General features: G+C 42.1%; 1 protein-coding gene across 1 annotated transcript in view; it reads right to left on the bottom strand.

Annotated features, from left to right (window-relative positions):
• Positions 1-14,163, bottom strand: part of LOC116995813 (von Willebrand factor-like) — a 120,754-nt gene extending 106,591 nt beyond the window's left edge. Inside the window, exons 1-6 of the mRNA XM_033058812.1 lie at positions 14,056-14,163; positions 12,492-12,546; positions 11,807-11,971; positions 11,063-11,165; positions 10,765-10,973; positions 2,556-2,680 (exon numbers count right to left, since the gene is read on the bottom strand). Coding sequence (XP_032914703.1) covers positions 2,556-2,680; positions 10,765-10,973; positions 11,063-11,165; positions 11,807-11,971; positions 12,492-12,546; positions 14,056-14,082 — 684 coding nt within the window. The 5' untranslated portion in view covers positions 14,083-14,163. The remainder of the gene's footprint in view (positions 1-2,555; positions 2,681-10,764; positions 10,974-11,062; positions 11,166-11,806; positions 11,972-12,491; positions 12,547-14,055) is intronic.
• Positions 14,164-25,721: the final 11,558 nt, after the last annotated feature.

Consider the following 25,721-nt stretch of genomic DNA (forward strand, 5'->3'; position numbering starts at 1 on the left):
CAGAGAGGGGGGTAGACAGAGAGGGTAAAGAAAACCACAGACCTAGCCAGTGTAGGGACCCTGAAGTGGGGAGTGCCTTGAAGCAGAGCTGTTCACCTAACAACTGACTGCCTGGCAGGGAGGGAGCCTGGGACACCAAGGAGATTTACATTCCTGAAGCTGAGGCAAGCAAACAAAGCAGACTATTAAAAAGCCCTACATTCTTCAGCAGGCACTTGCTTGGCCAGACTTCTATTAATAGTGCTGTGTATATTCTTGCATAAATAGTGAATAAATTAAGGCAATGTTAAATGGTGTGAGCTTATGAACTCACATGAGAGAGAATATAATTTCATTCAGTGTGTAGGAAACAAAACTTTATCCACAAAGCATCAATATTTAACAGCATCTGCATAAAGCCCAAATGAGTCATACTCAACCCATCAGACTGGTTTTCACACTGCATGCCACTCCCCAACCTCAGCTGCAATGTTGACACTTTCTAAATATTACATTCATCTGAACAGATAAAATTCCAGGGACCACAACCAGTCACAAGAGTTGTAACTAGATTTAAAGAATCATAGGATGGTTTGGGTTGGAAGGGACTTTGAAGATCACATAGCTCCACCTCCCTGCCATGGGCAGGGACACCTCCCACTATCCCAGGTTGCTCAGAGCCCCATCCAGCCTGGCCTTGGACACTTCCAGGGATGGGGCAGCCACAGCTTCTCTGGCAACCTGTGCCAGGGCCTCAACACCCTCACAGGGAACAATTCCTCCCCAATATCCAATCTAACCCTGCCCTCTGTCAGTGTGAAGCCATTGCCCCTTGTCCTGTCATTCCAGGCCCTTGTCAAGAGTCTCTCTCCATCTTTCCTGTGGGCTCCCTTCAGGCACTGCAAGGCCACAATGAGGTCACCCCAAAGCCTTCTCCTCTCCAGGAGAATTCCCAATTCCCTCAGCCTTTGCTCCCAGCAGAGCTGCTCCATCCCTCTGATCCCTTGGTGTCCCTGCTCTGGCTCCAGCAGCTCCCTGTCCTGTTGAGAAGCCCTGTCCCTAAAAAGCCTCAGCCAGGTTGGAACACCTCATGCTTTGATGCTTAGCATCACACCTTCACTCAAGTCAGGTGTTCAGTCTGCCCCAGCCATGACAGAAATACCCCCCACACACCATCTCTGCCCAAGCAAGAAAACACTGGAGATTTCCAGCCTGAAATCACTGCTCTAATTCCTCAGCCTGTTTGGCAGGTAGTGAGGCTGAAGTGCTGAGGGGCATGAGCATCCTTCACTGAATTTCACAACACATTTGAGGCATCCCCATCCAAAATCTGAATGGAAGTATAAAGAGTCAGAACATTGCAACTCGTCCAAATCTTGGTTAGCTTTTTCCAGTTAGCTCAGAAGCCAGTACTCATGGTAGCTGGAGAGCAGATATATTTCAGGAAGTGCTACTACTCTTGAGAAACTATTTGAGTCTAATTTAGCAAATACAGGACTTTAATAGTGAGAAACTAACAACTACATTTTGGCCCCAGTTACTCTGATGTAAATCTAAACCTGGCACCCAGGAAATCATTCTGAGTTACAACAGAGTACATGGAATACACTGTAACCCCTCAAGGGATGAAGGCTCAGTTTACCATGACAGTCATAACCTGTTAACACCACATGCTTCAGTAAATATTCAAAGCTACTTTCTTCCCTGAGCTGGTGACCACCTGCCTGCATCCACATCCTATATAAAGAAAACAAGAAACTTGTTTGTACTTAGAAAAGACAAGATGAAAAAGGTTGATGCAGCAAAGGGGGCAACAAATTGGTCAAGGCAAACAGTTCAGTGTTTCTTCAATAGATCAGCACTACATCTGCACATGAAGCTGAAGGAACTTCCTCCTGGGAACAGCCTGGTGACACAGAGTTTTTGGAACACTGACAGAAAACACCTCCTCTGTCAAAAACAGCCTGGCTGGAGCATCTCCCTCCTCTGATGACTCAAGTATACAAACTGCAACAAATTTACAAATACTATTTGGGGAGGCAGTGTCCACAGAGGCTTCAGAACTGATGCTTCCTTGTGCTGACACAATCAAAAAGGGAATTAACTACCTCATTCTACAGGAATCACTGAAACACACCTTTTTCCAGGTAACATCATAATTTCCTTGGCAGTAAGTTACACTGCAGCCTCAAACAAGCTGTTGTTTTCTTTGTTTATCTATTACCCCCTTCCCTGCCCCAGCCATTGGATGGATGGATGGATATTACAGGTTTAGACTGGATATCAGGGAAAGGTTCTTCCCCCACAGAGTGTCAGGCACTGAACAGGCTGCCCAGGGAATGGTCACAGCCCCAAGGCTGACAGAGCTCCAGGAGTGTTTGGACAATGCTCCCAGGGATGCACAGGGTGGGATTTTGGGGCTGTCCTGTACAGGGCCAGGAGATGGACTCAGTGATCCTTGTGGGTCCCTTCCAAATCAGAATATTGTGTGGTTTCTGTTCTTCTGCCAAAGGGCAGGCAAGTTGCCTTTCAGGTAGGGGAGGACTGAAACCAGAATGGCATCTTGCAGCACCAACCTTCTCTGCCATATCAGATGAAATGTTGCAGGTGTTGCTCGGAATCTGCACTCTCTTGCAGCGCTTGTTTTCACTGTGCAAAGCCCAGGAGTTGGCAAAATCGTAACTGTTCCCCACCAGGGTCCCTGGGAATAAAGAAGAGGAGAAGCAACATGGCTGTTTGAGGGATTTTAGCAACAAGTGGGCATTATTGACTGCTATAAAGGTGATAGTCTGCTGAAAGTTCTCTTTAAAAACACAAATTGTTGTATCAAATGGATTTTTATTCCAAACGGATTGACTGCAGGAAAGCCACTGTCAGTGATATGGATTTACTTCTGCTAAGGATGCCTCTAAGCTCAAGGACAGACTAAAGCCTGCAGAAGGCAGCTCCCACCCTCCTCACACCTGCATGAACATGGTAGGAGTTGCTGCTGGTCAGCTATAATCTGCAGAAACCAAAGCACGCCTGCACATCTTCCTACCACTTTAAAGTCGTCAATAAAACACAAAACACATTAGAGAGGCAAACAAACCCAGCTGCTTTCCCTAACTGAAAAAAGCATTTGCACTCTCGATCCCAGTTAGCTTTGATTTTTCTCCTATCCAAAACTAGATCTTGTGTGCAAAGAAGCTTAACGTGCATCATCATGGTTTGGGCCCATCATCCTCTTCCTGGGTAAGGTGTCCTGAAGCACACTCCTCTGTCCCAGGACAAGCAGCTCCTGAGCCAGGCTTAGCATGATTTGCATCCACTCTGCATAAAAGTTTGTATGGCTGCAACTTCCCAGGAGATGCAAACCACCTTTCTGCTGCTCTTGCTCCATCCTTCTGAGTAGGGGAATCCTCCCAGAGAGGGAATGTTTCCTCCACCCTCTTTTGCCACCCATGGCCTTGATAGTTCCAGGACTATCTCTGCTTCCTATTGTGGCTACCTCTACTAAACAATTTTGTCACCCTCAGTTGCTTTTAAAAACTCTGCTGTGGTGCCTGTGAGAATATCAATTGCCAGTGTTAATGCATTCCCAAGACCTTATACAGAGGATGTATTGAAATACAAGCATGGTTGGATCTAAAAACCAAAAGAAACTCTTCCCAAATATACCTATAGAATATATACATGTAGAGATAATAAAGATTCCATTGAGCTCCCTATTTAGTACAAACACAAGGAATATACAGACCACTAAAACTCTTCTTAAACAATGAGGTAGTCATGAAACCTGCACTGAGAGTACTAAGGCAGAGATATTAAGATTTGCAGACTTTTTTTGTAAACTAGAAATTAGGGGCTTTTAAAGGTCACATTGATTAGGCCCACATACCAAAGGAAGAAGACTCCTACGGAAAGGAGAGAAGACACACAATTTTCATTTATGCAGCCAGGACTTGGCACAAGAAAAGAAATGCAGCAACAAGAAGAATACAACCCTTTATCTTACTATGTATTATAAACATTAGAGCCAGCCTGAGGAGGAGCAAGGTGCCAAATTCCCTTTTGTTTGCAGTAAGGCAGCCTTGCCCTAGCAGGTGTGAAACAGGAGCTGGGCTCTGCTCTGAAGCAGTGTATCTCCAGCCCTGGTTGCACATCCATACCAGAATTCCTGCTGGAATCCAGCTACTCCTGGGGGCTCCTTCACCCACAGGCTAAGATTTGAAGGTCAGGGCAACTGTTGGCCCTAAAATATGGTCACTTGTTTATTAATTTCTCTCCTTCCATTATTTTTTTTTCTTCTGTGGTGCTTGTAAATTTATACCTCTTATGCAGTTCTTTTACGCAGATCACTTATATGATTTTAATTCTTTGTTTGCTGTATTCTATGACTCACACTTCAAGTGAGTGAAGGGTCTGGAGAGTCAGTCATGTGAGGAGCAGCTGAGGGAGCTGGGAAAGGGGCTCAGCCTGGAGAAAAGGAGGCTCAGGGGGAACCTTCTGGCTCTGCACAACTCGCTGACAGGAGGGGACAGCTGGGGGGGTCGGGCTCTGCTCCCAGGGAACACGGACAGGATGAGAGCAAACAGTCTCCAGCTGTGCCAGGGGAGGGTCAGGTTCAGGACACCAGGAAGAATTTCTTCATGGAGAGAATTGTCAAGCATCAGAACAGGCTGCTGAGCAGGGTGGTGGAGTCACCACTCCTGTAAGTGCTCAAGGAATGACTGAACGTGGCACTCAGTGCTCTGGTTCACAAGGTGCAGATTGCTCAAAGGTTGGACTTGATGATCTAGGATGCCTTTTCCAACCTAAATACTTATTTGATGAAGCTCCAGGAAGAAAAGTAGGGAGAGAAATATCTCCAGTACATCTGACTGCTCTGGGTAAAGAGCAGCTGCCAACATCCCTGCTTTTCCCACCTGACACCTCCATTTCCTTTTGCTGAACAACTTGAGAAGGGAGAAGAGGAAAGGCAGTGGAAGGGACAACACAACAGCCTAAAAAATAATCTGGGGTTTTAGTTGGCAGGTGATGCTGTCAGCATAATCTGGCACTGCAATCCCGCCACACAGCAGGACTGCCCTTGTCTCTTGCACAGAAGAGTTTTGTTTTGCCTTCTGCCCCTTCTGTGGTCACCTCTTCTTCCTGGAAGCACCCAAGATTCCGCAGAAACCACTCCCTCATAGGGCTCATGAGAGCCCTACACTCAGAAATCCTCCATGAAGCCAGGGTGAGCATTGGTTTTGCCTAACACTTGCAGGAAATGTGTTGAAAATAAAAATTCACAGAAAAAATAATGAAAACAAGGGATTTGGAGACAAGTGCTTGAAGTAGTAGTGCCTGATGTGGACCACAGTACAGATCCCAGCAGGTAAACTGCAGGCTGCTCAAAAGCCAAGACCCCCAGGCAGCCAGCTGGGCTGAAATCTCCTTTTAGCATGCAAGAAGGGTTCAGGAGGCAGGTATTAAAAGGAAAACACAAATCCCTGCTCCTGAAGTCCCAAATACATCAGAACACCTGTGACCTTGCAAAGATCTTTGAGGAGAAGGCCACTTCCTGCCCACCTGAGCAGCAGGCAGGGTCACCAGGGGTGTCCTGCTGGACTATGCCTTTGTGCCAATTGCTGCCCTCACATCTGTCTCCCTTCAGAAAGACTTTCAGATTGCTGATGGCCACTCTTCACAGCAAAATCCTTGTTCACCATGATTATCTGAGGCTCCAATCACCAGTTCCTTCTGAAATCTGAAGCTGACACCAGCTTGTTTACTTTGACACTGATGATCAGGCAAGCAAAGCATCAGGAATAGCCACCTCATGCTCCAGGCACCAAGTGGGAAGCAGGAACTCTGACCTCCCTCCATGGACCTCCTGCAGATTTTCCATATGGCCATAGGCCCATCAGATAACTCTCCCAGGCTCTGTTAACTCATCTATAAAATAAATGCAAGAATTTGGTCAAGACATCACAGTCCCTTGACTCGTAACTGGTAAATAGAGGCTCAGTTGGTAAATAACCAACTTTCACATGTAGGTTATTTATAAAGCAGTGAAGGGGGGGTTTTGTTTGTTGTTTTGGGAGCTTCTTTTTTACACAGTTTTACATTATTCCAAACAAGCAAAACTATTGGTAAGGCTGCCTAAAAATTGATCCACAGTTTGCATCAAATTAATGACATGAAATAAAGTCACGGGCTTTAAGTTTTTTCCTGCTCTCTCCAGCTCAATGAATATAAAATCAATAATATTGAACAGGAGAGGGAAAGAGCCATCTCCAAAACTCTACAGCCTAATGATGCAGCCACACTCCTCACAACAGAAACGTCTAACTTCAATGCCAGATCCTGAGTAAAGCACAGAGGTTAGGAGTGCAGGCTGCTGGCATCTCAGATGAATGCCCTAGAACAAAGCCTCAACACAAGCCACCTTCACCTGTACCATCTGTAATTCCCTTGGGAATCCACTCCCTTTGCTTCTAATTGAAAATGCAAGAAAATGGGATTACTGACTCAGCCTAAACAAAAATGAACAAAAATGTTCAACTTGCCTAAAATCAAATTACTGTTATCCTTTAAAATGCCAAGAAATTTATATTTCAGAATGACCTAAACTTGTGTTTACTTTCTTAGGCAAACAAATAAAATATTTATTATCTTCACTACTATCACTGTGAGTTTGGAATGTGCTTTAAAAGCTTCTGGTGCCAGGTGCCACATGCTGAGAAGTCACATATTCAGTCATATACATCTATACTACTTCTGAAATTAAATCATTACCTGAAATATCAAGTTGTTCCTTAAAGATACTGCCTGCTTCTATGTGTTTAACCTTTATTGACTCTCCTGTTAATACATATATTCATCAAGTATTCTGTATTTCAGGAGCTTAAGGCTGCAGATGTTGCTCACAGCTGGAGCAGGCTTTATCCACAATTCTTCATGGGTATTGTTTTATCATAAACATCTTTCTAATTTGGATACCAGATTCCCAGAAACCTGCTTCCTGCCAGTGCCAAGAAAAACATAATGGGATGCTAGATTAATTTGGGTTGGATTTTTTTTTCCCTTCCACTATGCTAAGTGTGTGTGGCATGCACAAAGAACAAAATTATGGAGTAGCATCCCTGTGTTGGATTTGAATGATCTCTTTTGCACAAAGAGGCTTCAAGGATGAGCCAGACATCCAAGCATCCATCACAGCAATACCAGAAATAGCTGGATGTGGCACTTACTGCCCCAGTTTTGTTGACAAGGTGGTGTTTGGCCAAAGGTTGGGCTTGATCTTGGAGGTTTTTTTCCAGAGGCACAGACTGAGGCTGCAGGTACATGGATAAGCTTTGGCAGCTTTGTGCTGCAGCCTCACTCACTGGGGAGAAATTCCCTCACCATTTCTGCAGGGAAAGAACACTCCCTGAGATCACTCACATGGCACAGGGCTAAGAGGATTCACCAGCTTGCTCCTGTGTGCACATCCTGAGGAGCTTCCAGGATCAAATTGCCTGTGCTGCATCAGCTTTCCCCATGCTATGTAAGTCATCTCCTCTAGCCTGTGCTCTCAATCCCCAGTGGCAAAATGCTTGTGACAATGGTCAGAATGGTCACAGCCACGGGCTGAAGGTGGCCAAATAAGTATCTGAGCATCTAGAAAGAACTCAGCTTCATGTTTCTGATATGAGCAAAGGCTGGCAACCAGCTAGAAGTGCATGCTGAGGTCGGAAAGCAGAGCCTGTTCAAGTATCAGAAGCCTTCACAGAATGGCCATAAAGAGCCAGACCCTATCTGGCAAGAAAAAGCAGAGGGGAAACCCTTTGCTAGGGTCTAGGAGAAAAAAAAGAGACAAAAGACTAAACAAAAACCCTAGAAAACTTCCGAGACATTTCTTTTTATATTTTAGTTATGTTTGAAGTGTGAGAACAAACTCTCATGGTTTGGCTTGGTTTTACTTCCTATCCAATAAATAAGCAAGCCCATAGAATAAAATCAATGTTGTTTGTCAGTCTGGACAGGACATGAGTACTTCTCCAGAGGATAAGCAATGGCAGTGACTCAGCACCCCAGCCAGTCTGAAGGACAGTGTGTCTGCAACTTTGGGAAAAGGTTCTTTCCCCAGAGGGTTTTGGGCACTGAACAGGCTCCCCAGGGAAATCATCACAGCTCCAAGAATGCCAGAGCTCAAGAAACATTTGGACAGCATGAGTGTTGGCGTGTCCTGATCGTTGTTGGTCCCTTTCAACACAGGATATTCTGTGAACCCCAAAACCTGCTGGAGAGGTTTTTTTGGGGATTCAAGGCCTTCAAGGCTCAGTCTCACCAGTGTTAATTTACTAGAGTATCAATTTTATTCTTATCATTCAGAGCTCCAGAACTCAATAGCTGAGCATCCAAAGTGTACACAGAAACAATGTGTGCTATTCTCTCATCAGATTCTCATCAATTCTCCATTTCCACACTAAAAAACACAGTGAGGAGTCATGAGAGCATCATGACAACAGCATGTTTGAATAGATTATAGAATAGGAGTATAAATATATCAAGATAAAAGCAATTACAGTGCTCATTAAGTTTTAAATACCCTTCTGTTCATGCCTCCTTTATTTACTGGCTGTAAGTGATAATAGCCACTCACAGAGCAGGTGCTTTGCCTCTTCTTTCACCACCACCCTAAAAACAACCCAGATATAGTCAACAAAGTTCTATATCATACTCCACTTCCTTGAGGGAAAAATTAGACTGTGTTATTAAACCACAATAATTTCTTTCCCTAAAATAGAAAAAAATCTTATTTTTGTTTGTTTCCACTGCATGTTATTCTGAAGCTCAAAGATCTTAACACATCTCTTATCAATATAAATCCATCCCAGAAATCTGATTTATTATAAGTGAGGCCCCAATCTGATAGATTCCAGGTTTTAACAGGAAACAATGGACGCACCAACAAGACAGTTCAGTCTGCTGGCAACCTTAAGGCAACCCTTCATTGGCCTCTGATCACTAAGTCCTTACACCAAGCTCACATCCTGGGATAGGCTGACCTTCAGGAGATCTAGTCATGCTGAAAGAACAGCTAAAAACTTTAGTGAAAATAAAAGGGCAAAATGCCTCACATGCTTCCAAGAGGCTGCCTACTTTTTTTGTTTAAAGAATATTACCTCTCCCAGCTGTTTGTGTTGCCCCCCACCAGGAAGCTAGATTCAACAGTATATTAAAAAACAAACCAAAAAAATGTGATCTGAATTACTCCGTAACTGATTTACTTGAAGCAAGTAAAGAAATGCTCCAGTGAACCAGCAGAGCTGCCAAGGAGACAAACAGTGCGTGGGTGTAGTGACGTCCCTCACTGATACAACAAATTCAAGCATAATTCAGTCTAATTCCTTCTAAATTAGTTTAAATGAAAGGTCTTTTGTATCACTGGAAAAACTGGCAGAATTGCTGACACATAGTTCTATTCTTCAGGCTAAAATCACAGATCTGTGTATCCACACAGGTGAATAAACATGAGGAAATCCATGACTTCTACAAGAGACGCAGAGAACACATTTTCTCTATCACCTCTATCATTTTACAGCTCCTCCAAGCAGGGACCCTGTCATGGATTTTATTACATTCCAAAATCTGTGACTGTGAAAGGACTGCTTTTTTTAAGAGGGAAGACACAGCCCCCAGCATGTAAAACAAATGCAGCATGAAACACATTTAAACATGAGCAGCAGAGAGGCCTTTTCTACATTTGAACAATCCAAAGCATTACAGTCTCCTTTGCTCACACTTTTTCTAAGAGCCTTACTACTATTTACTGTCTCAAGAAAAAGCCATATACTTCCTATCTCATCTCATTCAGGCATCAAGGGATCCAAGCCCTGGCAAGCAGTTCTGTGACTAGGGTTTGTTTATTGTTTACATTGCAGAAGGACAGATTAATCATTTTAACACACCGTGAAATTTTTTTTTTTTACTGTATACTGAAGCTATGCTTATGTATCCTGACTGCCAGTAGGACATATCTCTGGAGCACTGCCAGGTTCCTTTCCAAACTGCTTTGCCTCCCTTTCTATCTTCTGAATCATTCATTTTTCATGCACACTTCATATTACCAATCTAATACATTAATGTATTACCTAATTCAAACCTCTCCTCTTTAGGTATGCGCTCAGAATTAAAAGACACTCTGAAATACCGCAAATCAACACCAATCCTTCAAAGTCTCATTCAGGGCTTTTCAGAAACTCTGAGTCTTCACACAAAGGTGTACTGAGCAGCAAAAGCAGTCTTGCCTCTCGTTCTCACTAGGAACTGGTGTGATATAAGGTGCACCCCAAATCCCACAGCTCTTACAGTCAGGGAAATGTCATTAAAAGGTAACCCCTTTATAGAACAGCATTTCATCTTCTGCTTTTGCAACAGTATCTATTCTTACTACCTCTTGTCTAAATCATGAAAATTTAGGAGTTGACTCAATGGATATTTGACTCAGCTTTTCTGCTGGGTCTTCTTTCAGCCAGTCTCCCCACATGAATTAACCTGTAGCTTTATCTTTGCGTTTGAAAGTTTCCAGGTTTCTAAACATGCTATGTTCAGATGCCTGGGTTTTCCTCAGGAATGAGATGCGACAGCCATTACCTTTCAGGAGAAAGGAAGATGAAAGAACTTAGTCAGACAGCTTTTCAGCACACCAAGTTGAGGTACCTGACAGGTTCTGTAGAAACATTTTGCTGGATCAGCAACATCTTTGTTGAATCACCCAGGAGGGAAAGTGTGCAGAGCATCCATTAAAATACAATCAGTTAGTGGTAAGCTTACCTTCCCGAGTTCTGAAGTCATCCTCAAGGAATTTATTAAAATTGCCACACAACCCACAGGTCTTATTATAGTGCTTTTCTTGAAGGAGTATCTGAATGTTTCCACTGGCATCAATCTTCACCACAAAGCCATGCTCATCGCTGGATATTTTATAATAACCTGCCTCCTTCTCTATAAATATACCATTGGAGGCAAAAGGTATGGAAACCCTGCGGAGGAAAAAACAGGAAATTCTCAGCATATGACACACAAAACCCATCAGGTTGTTTTCTGCTAGAACAATAGCTCCTACAGGTACCTTTTGTCTTCCTGCATCACAACTCCATCTAAAGAGAGGTGAAGACTGAAATATTCTCCGAGATACACAGAGAAACCAACTTTGTTCCCATCCTGGTAATCTCCTAAGGAAATGAGACACAACCAAATACTCTTAGTTCTGGGCCTCAGGAGGACAATTTGTAGTCAGTAAAAAACTTATTTTAAACTATGACCACCACAGAAGTATTATTAGTGAATATAAAAACATCTACCATAGCAGTTGGTATGGAAGTCACATCAGTTTTAGTACATATATCATCACTTCTATTCCCAAGAATAATTCTGCAGAGACCTGTGCTAATTCCAAGACCTTCTGTCCTAGAATATGGGATTTTTTCTTACTGGTGTGGTTTAGAATACAGATAAAATTAGTTCTAAAGGGTTGTACAGCTCTTATTCCTGGGCTCAGCTTTAACTTAGCCACATCTCCCTGAAAAATTCAAAATTAGTAAAGGACTTCTTTTTAGTAGGAGTAGTAAGAAAATCCCTGTTTCTCAGCAGCTTATTTATGTGTGAGCTACATTACCAAGGGATAACAGAAGCCTCAGAAGTAATCTCACTTTCCAAATCAAGCCCCAAAAACCACAATGTGATCCAAAAAAAAAAAAAAAAAAAACCAAAAAAAACCCAACCCCAAGACCTTTTTTATGCAGTGGTCCATCCTATCTGACAAAGGGCAACTCTTTGTCTTTTCTTCCAGTGATGAAACCCAGCTCAGACTCACCTAAGAGTGTGAAGGAGTGTTTGTGACAGTCCCCAGCAAGGAAGTAGCTGCAATCCCCAGCAAAATTGTACAAGGAACCATCAAATGTTTTGATGTGATCATTCCCAAAAAGGCTGCAACGGGCAACTGAAACTGATGACTCCTGAAGTGAAGCACCTGATAACCCTGGGTATCAAAACACAACATTAACTTGCAATTTAAAGCAATCATTTTGCAGTTCAGGAATTTCTCTGCTGGAATTTATCCCCACTGATGTCCTGATAGTTTCTAGACAGACTATAAGTCTGGCATAGCAGCCCACAGGATCACAGCTTTTTATTATTATATGCATTACTGAAATGCCTTTTTTAGCTTTCTTTCCACCAGCCCAAATCTTGCATGGGTAATTTAAGTCCTGATCCTTCAAGGAATGCCATATGTTCATTTGTGCCTGCCTGCAACCCCACTAAAGCCTGTAGGGCACTAGGAAAGCTCCATATCTTGTTCAGACAAACATCCCTGACTTCAGGGAGTGTTTGGGACTCAGAGTACCTGTTTCAAGGTAAAAAGACAAAAGGAATTACTTCATTGATGCCTTCAGCATGGTGAGAATAATCCCCAAGTCAATACAAAAAGGGGAAAGGGGGAGCTCATATCTCACCAAAAAATAGTGAAAATATATTATGGTCCAAACCTGTTTTCTTACCTGTGATTACAGTGCCCAGCAGTAGGTTTGTTTGCAGTACTGTCAAGAGGAGCATCTGTTAAAAATCAACAGGTGACAGTTTAGAATTGTATTAGTTTGAGACACAGTCTATTTCACAACTCTTCATCACTTTCTATCCCTTCTTTACAAAGGAAATTATTATTGAGGTTCTGCAACATTTCAGAAAGCCATACTCCATCCATACAGTTATGGTAATTCAGCTGCCCTCCATCCTGCTTTAGCTAGGTAACCTAGGAGAGTTATTTATTATTCTTCACCCCCATTTTCACTTCTCATTGCAGGGGAGTGAGCTACCGCCACGGGAAATGCAACCCAACACAGACACATATCCCAGTTCTCCTGTTAACACCCTGCACACAAAGCTCTTCAATGCACAGCATTATTTCTCAGCCAGCCTGATGTGAAGAAGCCCCTCAGACTGGCTCAGCCAAGCTGGCTCCAGTAGAAGTCACCTCTGCAGCACAAGATTTGTACCCTGCCCAAACATCCACAAAGAGAAAAAGAATATACAGATTTTGCACCAGCCAGCAGGTTTGCTTGGCAGGCCATTGTAACCACATCATCCACTGATTTTAGAGTGATAAGGGGCAAGAAGCAAAGGGAGGAAATTGCCCAGAGATTAGAGACCCAGGGTGAAAAATTTCATTCAACAAAATCAGTTTTAGTGTTGCCTCCTCCTTTCTACAACCAGAACGTCAGCCTTTGTTTCTATATGTCTATGAACTACCTCCAGGACGACCAGGCCTTTAAAAATAATTAATAATGGTTTAGGAGGGTCATGCAGATGGTGAACTACCTGGGTTCTGTGGCAAAACATCGACAGTTAAGGCTGAAAGCTGCAGGGAGCTCCATCTAAGGGAATTAATTTCAGTGATCATATAAGCAACTAGAGCAGCTTAAATATACCAAAGTTATTAATATATTAATTCCAGAAGACGTGACACACCTTTTCCTAAAGGAATCCTCTAATTGAAGACTAGGTTGCATTTTGCAACGACAAATTGAGATTTCAGGTATAGACACACATTTCTTATTGCTGTTAGTTATGTAGGTCCAACTTGTAGCCACAAACACTTAGTTTGACTTATTTACACAAGACAGGAAAAGAAAGCTCTATTCTAGAACTCAGTCTAATACCATGCTGCAAATCCCAAACTGACAGAAGGCTGCAAGATAGCTCAGAAAAGGCAACTGCATGGGAATGGCACTACAAAGAATGGTGAAGAAAACAGTAGGCATTATTCTCAGATTACACACTTGCTACTGTATTTCTGGTGCATGCACAGTGTTATTGTGATAAATCAGATACTGCTGTTCATTGTTAATCCTTTTGTTTTACAAGGCAGGCAGAGAAAAAAGGCAAGGTGTAAATCCCTTCCCATGAGTCCCCTTCCACCTCCCACTCTGTTCTGAGCTGCAGATGGAATTTCCCTCAATTCTAACAGAGCAGGTGCCACTAAAAAATCAGAATACAAACCAGTAAGATCTGCCAGCATAAAACCCTTTGCAGTTTTATCACTGGCTTAATTAGAAACAAATGTACCTTCTGTGCGAGACTCCTCTTGCGCATGAGCAAGAAACTCCTCCAGTTTCCACCTCTAGCCTACAGCACCATTGTTCCCTGGTGCTTCAGAAGTCAAGACTGGAATGGCTTTGGTCTGAAATCTCTTGTTTTTGTACAAGCCAGGAACTCTTGTCCATTTAAGAGGAAAGATAAAAACGTGGACGTCACATCCGCCTGATTCTCAAGACAATAGATTAAATTGCTATCGTGGAAATCAGGCACTCTTAATTGCCAGGAAGGTACAATGAGGGGAAATAGTTTTAAAAACTGACAGATAAAGTCTTTGAAATACATTTCACATGTGTATGTGTGACAAATCTCACTGGTTGAGCCAACAGGCAGCATATTTATTTCACAGAATGTTAATCAAAAGGAATAGTAGGATGATCCACACCTCACAGGCCATAGAATCACAAAGCCTTTTTTTCTAAACAACTGCCTTAAAGAAGAGAAAAATTCTGAGCTAATAATGCCCTGGGTTTATTCTCTAGGTGCAAACATATAGAATTTTGCCACCTTCTCTCAGAGAAATGCATTTGAGCCTTGAAATGTCCCTTTAGAATAACACATGGTAACAAATTAATCCTGCTCTGACTTGTTTGCAGAGTGGGCACCAAATTTATGGGCATATGTACAGCACTGAACAAAACCACACAAAAACCAGAGTTTGTCAAGTCTTACTTGACTTTCCATGTCCCATTCCACATATTTTCAATAACTACCAGGATTAACAAAGGCCTTAGGAGGCAACACATTGCACTGCCTGGGAATTGTTCTCTTTTCTTGGATCCAGCTGCCACATCTCAGCAGGTCCTTCCTAGCCCTGAGAGCCTGAACATGAGTGACCCCAGAGAGATGTTCCCTAAACCTTTCCTTATGGAAATGCCAGCACAACTCGGGACAGGGGGAGTTAGATCTTCTATCACCATGGTCTCTTGTCATCTTCTCAACTCTAATCCTTTCACTTCTTGTGCCCCAAATAAGTCCCTTCGTTTGGCATCTTCCTCTTGCAAATCTAAATCCAGCAGGGCTTTGATTCGCACTTTTTTGTTTAGCATAGAGAAAAGGTAGAGTGAGAACACCTGGAAAAATACCTTAAAAATAAGAACAGTGCTGGTTCAGATAAGCCAGACACTGTAACACTTGTTACGTGTGTTAGTGACCTTGGAGAACATAACAAACAAAATTAATTGAGACGGACACATGAAGAACAAACTTCTTTCATCTTGTCTATTTTTTCTCCTCAAAAATATAAGGAAATGGTAATTAAAGAGAGCGTTTATTGCTTGATATTGTACATTGTTCCTGCACAAAGCTTGGTGATGGTTGGGCAGTTCTGACATGTAGCTTTCTAAGTTGTACACTTGAGACACAGGAGAAAACATATAAACAGCTATGAAGTGCTGCCAAAAAATCTATAGTACATTCTTGGAAACAGCACAGTAAGGACTTCTGAGAAAAATTATTCATAAAACTGTTTTTCATTGCTTTGTTCAAATACCAGGTTGCATGCAACGAGTCCTGACCCTGCTATAAGTACATTTGAATTTAAGGACTCTATCCTGGAAAAGTCTGTTTGCATGAGGATCACTTAATTTCTACAGGAAACCGCACTGATTGATTTTATGCAATCTAAACAACGTGTTCCTGGCATCTGGAGTAAACAGAAACTCCAAACACCACATCCTCAGATGCCACAAAAAAAAAAAAAAATCAAATTAAGGAGGGTGCACTCAGAAATGTAGGAAAGAAGAGAAAGAGAAAAGATAAAATTACAATCAAAGGTAGCGAGCAATTTTTCTGCATGCAGAGGAAACTTCCAGTCTTGGAAAATTAGACAAATTATAGAAGGTGCTTGTGTGCCCTATCACAAGTAGCACAGAGAAGGTAGGAAATCAGTGCTCCTCCTCTTCTCCCAGGGTAAAGGCTGGGAGCAAGCATTGAAATCCTCAGGGGGTTGGCTGCCTTTAAAACACATAACTGGAAGATCTCAGCACAGGTCACTGTGTCAAAAAGGAGTCAGATAAATTAATGAAGGGCCCCTGCCTCACAGGGATCAGATCTCAGGGATCAAGTGATGAATCAGAGACAGTTTTTGGCTTAGAAAGTTTTTACCCTGCTGTGTATTAGAAGCAGAAATCCCATCCTTTAATGGTACACTTTATTTCATACTTCTCTTTTCCTAAGCAACTGCTGCTAGCCACCAGAATCCTACTTACGGGTCAATAAACCCTAAAAAACAAACCAACAAAGACAAATCAAGAAAAAACACACAAATAAAATAGATAGCTTTCTTTATCCTATCCCCATCTGCAAGAAGATATGTTTCAGTGTTTTTCCACAATTGAGATTCAAATGATCATTCCCATTACAGATCCAACAGTGAAACAGTGCAAAAAGGACCAACAAAGGGGCAAAAAAACCCCACAAAACAAGGAAGGGGGGGGGGGGGCGCGCGGGGGAAAGGACTAGGAAAGGGACAAAAAAACCACCAAAAAACACCCCACAAAACCAGGAAAGGGGGACTTAAATAAACCCAAGACCAGGAAGCATGGGGGAGGGGAAGGAAGGTGGAAAATAAAACAAAAAAAAGACCAGCAGGGAAAACAAAATAAATGGCTAAAGCTCTATTTCCTATGAATTTCAGGGGCTTTAGTGCGTTTTGGGGGTCATCAGTGCTCAGTTCCTTTTTTGGCATAGTTAGCGATCCATGGTTTAAAGACAGACATGCTCAGAGAGGATGGGAGGCACTAAAACCCCTCCTTTGTCATTTGAAAGGCTCCGGACATCCTTCCACAGGCTGGGAAGTTCACCAGGCAAAGCAAACACTTGAACACTCACTCTCCCTCCTGCCTGGGCAGGGAAGGGCATTATCTGAGATAATTCCAATTTAATACCAATTTAACTCCTCCCCTGGCGGCAAAGCTCCCAGGATTTCCAGACTTCCAGCTCCACAGCCCTTGCCAGAGTTATGATTGGAGCCACAATGAGTTCAGTGGGTGGGTGAGGCTCTTGGTGCTGCTCTTCAGGCTCCAAACCTGCCAGGCAGCATCCCTACCTGGGAATAAGGATGCTAACGCTGCACGACAGCATTTTCAGATGCTGCCAGCTAGTACTGTGTTGGAACCCTAGAAACTGGGAGTTTTGAACCCTCTGTGCCCCCAGGGGAACACTGCTTTTGACTTGAAGCCTTGGAGAAGGCTTCCAAAATTGAATGAGGGGACTAGAATCAGTGGTGTGTAGTTTGAATAGAAGGGTGCAATATCACATGGTGGAGAATTTGGGGTTTAGGGGATATAGTAATAGGTATAAAGTAAGATGGAGATTTTAGGGTGGAGATTTCTTTCTTTCTTCACCTTCTTCTTCATAGGTATAGGTGGTACTTTTTAATTGGATAGAAAATGCTGCACTGCAGGTTACGGGTGTTTGGTCATGGGGTCAAAAGTAAAAATAATTTTGGTGTCAGTTCTTAATTGGACAATTAAGCCTTAAAAGATTTTGTAATGAGTGAGATACACTGCCATTTCACCAAGTCTGGCTTGTTACCTAGAAGTGCTGTTACACACACTGTAACATAGATAAGAATTAATGAACATGAAATTCCATCTCTCATGCCTTTAATCCCAATCTTGGTTGAAGCAATGAAAAAAAAAGAAGGAAGGAAAAAGGAAAAAAAGAAGGAAGGAAGGAAAAAGGAAAAAAAGAAGGAAGGAAGGAAAAAGGAAAAAAAGAAGGAAGGAAGGAAAAAGGAAAAAAAGAAGGAAGGAAGGAAAAAGGAAAAAGAAAAAATTTTAAAAAGAAAAATGAAAAACAAAGAAAAATAAAAACTGAATCTAAAAATAAAAAGCTATGCTGAAGTCAGTGGCACTGCTCTGTGCTGGCTGGAGAGCCCAAAGCCTCACAAATGTGCATTGCATTACAAACAGCCACCAGAAACTCAGCAGCAGCAGGGAGGCGGGGAGATGATTTTTTGCCCAGTCCGTGGGCAATTTCTGCTTTATCTAAGGCATCAGCCCGCCGAGACACGCCCGAGTTCCACCCGGCTGCAGGCACTCGGCATTCCCGGGAAGGGCGTGCGCTCCTCGGGCAGAGCAGCGCCCGCTCCAGCCTCCTCCTAGAAGGGCTTGGAGGCAGCGCTCACTGCTCTCTCTCTTATTGTTCCTGTCTCCTACCTCCACCCCGGGCTGAAATTCCCTGCATACAGCCAGTCAGCCAAGGGACAGTCCAACGATTTCCTCCCCCACCCCTGGAATTGTGTTTTTCCTATTTTTGCCCCCCCCCCCCCACTCCCAACTAGTTAAAACTCTATAATCTTATTGGTTTATAGGGTGTATCTATAGGCACAAGATTTTGTGAGCTGGGTACCCAATACGTGCATGTTATTCACAATTACCCTGTGGGAGGTTTTCCATCCACAGAGCCTGTTCTGAAGGGAGCAAAACACTTCAGCATCCTTGTCATAATTTAACATCAGCACTGACATCAGACACCACCACCAAACACCATCAGACTGCTGAGCAAAAAAAAAAAAAACCAAAAAAAACCCACCCAAAACAAAATACAAAGTAGTTTTTCCATTAATATAATAAGAGCAAACGAGAGCCTGTGTCATGCAGCCTGACACCCAGTCAGTTTTCCAACTCTGTGCTTTAAAAGCAGTTCATCCCTCCCTTTGGGATTAAAATTTGTCCAAATCCAGGGCTGCTGAAATGCCTTCAACTGAAATAAAATAATGAGTAGCCAACACTTCTGGGCTGCAGGTCTGTAAAAGAGTTGCAGTAGCAATTCACCTTGTGACTCTCTAGATTCAGTAAAATAATTAATTACTAAATGAGCCAGTCACCCTCAGATACACAGAGAGATCTCCAAATTTCAGCTATGAAAAGTGTCCTCAGCAGGGCTTTTCATTTGTCATCTGAGGTTTAATCAAGCATAATAAATGCATGCATGTGCAGATGCACACCAATACATGCACCCAACTGCATGTATCCACTAATTAAATTTGTCCTGACAGGAAAATATTAATATATGAAAAAGGAGGAAAAACAAACAGGAACAGCCAAAAGACAGGAAGTATCCTCTTAGTGTGGGGAGACAGGTGAAAATAAATAGAAGAGGGAAGCCTTCTTTCTCATGTGTGCATTCTTACAAAAAAAAACCCCAAAACCTGATTTTGAATCACCTAATCTCATAAATACATGTGATTTTAGTCCTAAATCACAACTGATCATCTATATAAATCCCAGAATTTCAGCAGTTATGGCAACTGAAAGAAGAGCCACAGCTACCCAGATGAGAATTAAAAAGCCTGAGTGGTTATTTTTGCAGAGTGAGGCTTTGCTATTATACAAGGGAGCAAACACAGACCCTGTGCTGTTGAGAAGCAATTTCACCTTTGTGCAGTACGACAAACAATACTTGGCGTATTTGCATTACAAGCGTGTAAGCAAGGATAAATTAATTAACATCCTCTGCTCCATGCACAGGCTGGTCTAGGGCCCTGGGAGATTTACTAATTAAGAAGTTTACTAATGACAGACTTCCTGAGATGCTCCCAAACGAGCACAGGTTTCCTTCCAGGGTCACAATTGTTATAAAACGCCCAGCTCAGGAGCCAGCTGGAGCTTCTGTGTTCAAGGCTGACCCCTGTAGGTTTGTCCCAAATTAATTATTTTTCAAACAAGAACAGCACCAGGGGCTCATTTAACATTTCAACACAACTGTTAGCGAACTGTTCTGACAATTAAAGCCACACCATGTTAAACACACTTGCTGGAATTCAGGTTTCTGCTGAAGCCCAGGTTCCAGACAGCATGTAAATAGAAATTTAAGAATTTCTATTACCATGTTTTCTCCACACGTCCCCTTCTGGACACAATGAATTTAGGACAATTCTTCACCATCCCCTTTAAGCTCAACTGAGCTCCCAGGCTGCCTCTCTAAAGTGCATTTCTCCCCTTTTTATATGGTTTTCATAGGTCATTTCTAACTCCAGATACCAGAGCTAGGGCCAGGTTTAAATATTTAACACTGCTGCTATTCCTAGAATGCAGCATCATCCATATCCCTTGCTCCCTTCACCAGCATCTCCTACCTCTTCAGCAGTTTAAATAATATAAAGCAAAGATAGATACTAACAACAATCAGAAACAAAACACCTCAGAAGGGTAAATTATCAATTGGCAACATGTAATCAATATGATGAGCCCTCCCTTGTTGGTGTGTTTTCTGCTCACCCAAATGATGTTATGTCAAATCTTAAAGGCACCTAAACACCTTCAGGCACATAATGCATACATTATTGCACTAATACAATTTGCCAAAGTTGTGATCTCACTACAGATTTGTAAGATTTGTCATACACTCTGTTTTCCATAAACCCATCAAAAGTCATTAAAAAACCTTCAAGCAGCATAATGCAAATACTAATCTATCAAACAAACAAAACAGCTGAAAAAACTTGGGAATAGAGCTATGAATTCCACTGAACTGCAGAGATGCCAGTTCCCATTGAATAACAGGGTGTTTCTGAAAGACTTCACCAGGAAGGATGATCTTGGTCTCTTAAGGCTGAAATTTGGAAGTTCCTTGCATTACCTTTAACATCTATAACATTATCTTAATCCCTTTTGGAAAGGAAAGAAGTGGCATCCATACAAAATCTATTTCATTTGGTTTTAGACTGCCAAGAACCAAGGAAGAACCAACTCCAAGAAAAATCTAAGACAAAAATCACGTGTTCCTCCTCTGAAAGGCTGATTTACCCCAGTACAAGACAGAGCATGTTACTCATTGTGGAGGACAATTAAGTCCCAGAAACACTCACTGCTCTGCTGGGAACAATTGACACCATTATGTGACCAACAAATCTGTGTCTTATGCACATTCCCCACTACCACCCTTTTCTTCCTGCAGTCATGCAATCTAAGCACAAGGAGTGGGGGGGGAAAAAAAAAAAAAAAAACCCCAAAAAAAGGCAAAAAGCTCAGATGGTGAAATTTTCCTCCAGTTTCTGCTTTCTCATCTATTAGTATACAATACATATCCTAAAATCACAACCCAAGATATCAATCACAAGACATCAACTACAATACAAGGACTCTGAAAATCTAGAATATTAATTGGTTCTCTCATATGTCTTTTGATTTTTTCTACTATCAAAGATTAGCATTTATAAGATTTTCTCCAGAAACATGAAGGGTAGAGACTTCAAGATGAAAAACAAAGCTGAGTCATTCACAAGAATTCCCAAATTCCCCACATTTAACATCCAAATAAAAGATAAAAGTCATCAAATACGCTACAATTTCAAAACATCATCAAGCAAGTTGACAAATCGGATAATACACGGGTTGGAATCATAGAATATCCTAAGCTGGAAGGCACCAAGGATCATAGAATCAGCTTGATGCCACCCTAATAACTCCCTACAACTCTTGTGCCCAACCCACAAGACAGGTACTCAGGTAATGGAGAGTGTGTGTGTGTCTCTCCACTGGACTGCTCCTAAAACTGTGGAACTTTATAGAAATTGCAATAAAAATTTAAAATATCCTCTAAGTTTGACTTTATTTAAAATTTTTAAAAAAGCACCAAGTAGTCCAATTTTTTCCATTTGCCGTGGGACAACAACTGTACAAAACTGCATCCTAATAAAAATTTAGTTTTTGAACATCTCGAAGCTGACAGATAACTTGAGCTCACTATTTTATGAGCCCATTGCCAAAGCTTTTTTCTTTAGAAACACAATAAAAAGATAGGATCTTGTTTGTGTGTTTGAATAACAAAATCATGGCCATAAATTGTTCAGAAAACCCAAAACAGGTAAAAATTCCTTTATTTGTCCAACAAAAGTAATCAGAACATATTCCTTTCTCCCTCTCCTGTTTAGCAGAAAAGTGCACAGTATTCAAAGGAATAGTGCCTGAGGATATTTGCAAACACTATTATATCTGTATATTTTATTGGGTTTTTATTTTTGTTCGCATCCTTCTGGTTCAAACTTATACAGGTCTGGAAATCCTCAGGCCCCAAGGTATCTACACACCTGAGCTATCAATTCCAGCATCTGCCAGGCTTTTAGGAAGGACAGAGTCACACACAGATATGGAGAGCTCTTGGGAAGGCTAAGGCAGAGTTTACAGAATACACACAACGGCAAAAGTCAGGTTTAATCTGGAGCTGGTAGGATGAAAGGAGAGAGCACCCATCCTTGGGACTTGGTATTCTGGTGGATTTACCACAGTGGCTGCAGTGCCTTCCCTGCTCTTTCCCATCCCACCTTACACACCAGGCAGGAAAACCATCTTCCCTCAAATTTCCTTCAGAAAATCACCACCAAAGGTTTCCAGAAGTGAAGTCATCTTCAGTCATTTTTCTTTAACACAGACAGTTTAATTAACATGCTGAGACATCCATGCTATCATCATCCCATGTATCACTGCAATTTTTCCTCTCCTTGTTCCCCTGATTTAGGAATCCCATCCCAGGCCATGTCACCACTCTCAGGTGACAGGAGGCAGAGATGCACAGTAGGCACTGCTGGAGCAGGTGCCACACTTGTTGCATAAGACAATTTCATAGCTGCTACAGTGATAGCAGAAGTGCCAAAACTGCTCCCAGGAAGTATTTTTCCTCCCTTACAATGAGCAGCTACTAGTTTAATTACAGCTGAAAGCCATAAACTAAAACAAGTTTCACCTCAGCACGAGGGAGAATTTCTTTACCTTGGGGTGGCAGAGCACTGGAACAGCTGCCCAGGGAGGGTGTGGATTCTTCGTCTCTGGAGGCATTCCAAACCCACCTGGATGTGTCCCTGTGTCACCTGCCTGGGCAGGGGGGTTGAACTGGGTGATCTCCTGAAGTCCCTTCCAGCCCTAACTATCCTGTGATTCTGTAAATAAACTACTTTCTTTAACATGTAGAGCCATCAATTACAACATACAGGATGGTGGCAAAAACAGAACAACTTCTCTGTAAATAAAAACCATTGAAAACCCTTTATAGCCATTATGAAACATTATCATACAGGCATTTCTTTGGGGAAACAGAAAGAAAAAGAAAGAACAATACCTTTTAACCAGGACCACAGTCACATCTTGTTCATTGAAAGATAACATGGAGCTTAGCTCTCATAAACACACAGAGATTTTCCTGCAGACTCAAAAGCATGGAACCCTATTGCATAAATCTCAAACCTTCCACATTACATTTTATTTCAAGAGAAGAAAGAAAATTAATAAAAAATAATAAATGAAACTAAAGAGTTTTATTTATAAAGAAGAAATAAAAATACCTCGATTTTAGACCCCCAGGAGCACCTACAAGACCCACAGCCCAGCATCCCACTATGTTAAGTGTTGCACAAACTTAGGACAAAAAACTGTCCAAACCATCAGTAGGGAGAGCACAGAAACAAGGCTTGAGAGAGGAAGTTACACTAAAAAAATTATACAGACCATTGAGCAGGGCTCAGCATGGCTTGAGAATCTACTGGCTTTACAAGTAAATTAAGCTTTAAATATTTTAACACCACTTTCAGCTATTTGTAGTTTCACAGTCTAAAATGTGTAATTTGAGTTAAAGCAAAAGGGGCTGTTCAGAGAAGGCAAAGCAAAGAAAGCATTCCTCAAGGAAAAGCTGAAGAGCACTGGAGTCTGAATTTCCAGTAACTAGCACCAGCAAGAATCAGACTAGCTTTGGGAACTACAAAATCACTAAATCACAGATTAAATCCCTCCAGAGACTTAAAAACAACCAGCTGCCATCTTTGTTAAGCATCAAACATCTCATGAGATGAGAAAATATCCATATGACGTTTTATCATGTCCAAAGCTCTGCATGCTACTAAACTTTGGAAGGCTCTCCCTTCAGTTCTGGGGCACTGAACTCAAATTCATGCTGAGCTCCTCCCTCTGGGACCAGGTTCTTTCAAATCTCTTGTATCCTGGTTGACAGCTGGGAATTAACAGCAGTGGAAAGGAAAATCCAAAATTTCCTAAATATATATAAATATATTTAAGGACTGTTTTAAACTTTATTTATATACATATTTTAATATGTATTTCATTCTTCAGCCACTTTTGACCAAATCAGGGGGTTTATGTGCTCTCTCAGCAGCCTTGGGGGAAGACAGAATCTTGTTCCCAGAAAAGGGAAACTGAAGCACCCGCTCAGCAGTTACCAGCATTGACTCACTACAAACCAGTTCATGGTTGGGTTTTCTCCCCCAACTGTAGTTTGTAAACAAAGAAGGGCTATTTATCTCTGCTGCTGTTCCCAAAATTATTTTTATATAAACAGACATTTTTCTAATGCTCCATCTGGAAAAATCTGACATGGGATTTGCAAAGTTCCTGTCCTGCCTCTTGATGAAAGAGGAAGAAGCACAGAAGCACAAAGTCTGGAAATTCCCATTAGACCTGTAAAACTCCACAATCTGGTGATAACTGACCTAAGTTGGGAGGGTAGGGGGGGAAATTAAATAATTTTGCATTTCCAGAAAGTTTTAATCCAGTTTGGGAGACCTCCTGAGATTCCCTAGGAGTCTAATCAAACTGTGTGCTGAAAAATAAGTGAACTGGGCAAGGGAACAGATGGATAGCTGAACCAAAGGTGCCACAGTCACATTACACCTTCTGAAGATCTAGAATTTTCCAGTGATAATGCTAGAAAGCCTCTGACCAACTCAGGAACCACAGCTCCTGTCAAACAATACCACAGTGTCCCTTCTCATCAATTAATTTGCTTAACAAGTAATGCACCAGGAGAACAAGGAGGCTGTTTGAAGGACTCGTGGTGGGGACAAAGGAAGGCTTGTGAACTTCCCCAGAAATGCCACTCAGCCATGCAGGAAGATAAAGCTGACATGGATGTTCTGGACAGAATAATGCTTACAGCTGTTCTCAGTCTGGTTTTATCTGGTCACTGCTGAATTGTAACAGAGCTGAGCAGTTCAGCAGCACCAAAAAATGCAAATACTGCTCACAACATTTATGCTGACAAAGATTAAAATGTGTGATGGCAGGGTGATCTGCTCAGACCATCACCTTGTCAGGGAAAAAGGGCAAAACAGGATTGGGGTGGTGGCTTGACTGCAGGGACTGCCAAGGACATGGCCAGTATTGGTCCACAATTTCTGTGCTCCTCCTGACAACCAGGAATTTTTGTTTCATGTTTTTCATACATTGCAATTGATTTGGAGCTGGCACCTTGGTGCTGTTTTCAGTTTGTGCAGTGCTTAAAGTGGGGACTGGGTCCACAACTCTGTCTTACAAACAGCATCAGCACCATGCCATGTGGGGAATACAAAAAACCCCAAAACCAAAACAAATTCAAAACTGAGCTCTGCTACATGCACTGAACCTGTCAAGTTTACCTTCCCTCCATTCCACGGGATTAAAGCCTTTGCAAGAGATGAAAGACACATTCATACCTAGGCTGGAGTTTACAGTCACCAAGGAGCTAATCATACAAGTGACATAAATCCTAGTCTAGACAAAGCTTTGTACACTGAAAGGAGTAATAATAGTGCCATGGCATGAAATACAGCTTCACACCCCTCAATAACAGATGTTGGGACTATTTCAGGGAGGATTTTAAGCACCAGAGGTTCATGCTGGCTTTCTCCCTAGTCAACACACCAA

Source organism: Catharus ustulatus, chromosome 4 (assembly GCF_009819885.2).
Source record: "Catharus ustulatus isolate bCatUst1 chromosome 4, bCatUst1.pri.v2, whole genome shotgun sequence".
In the NCBI taxonomy this organism is placed as follows: domain Eukaryota; kingdom Metazoa; phylum Chordata; class Aves; order Passeriformes; family Turdidae; genus Catharus; species Catharus ustulatus.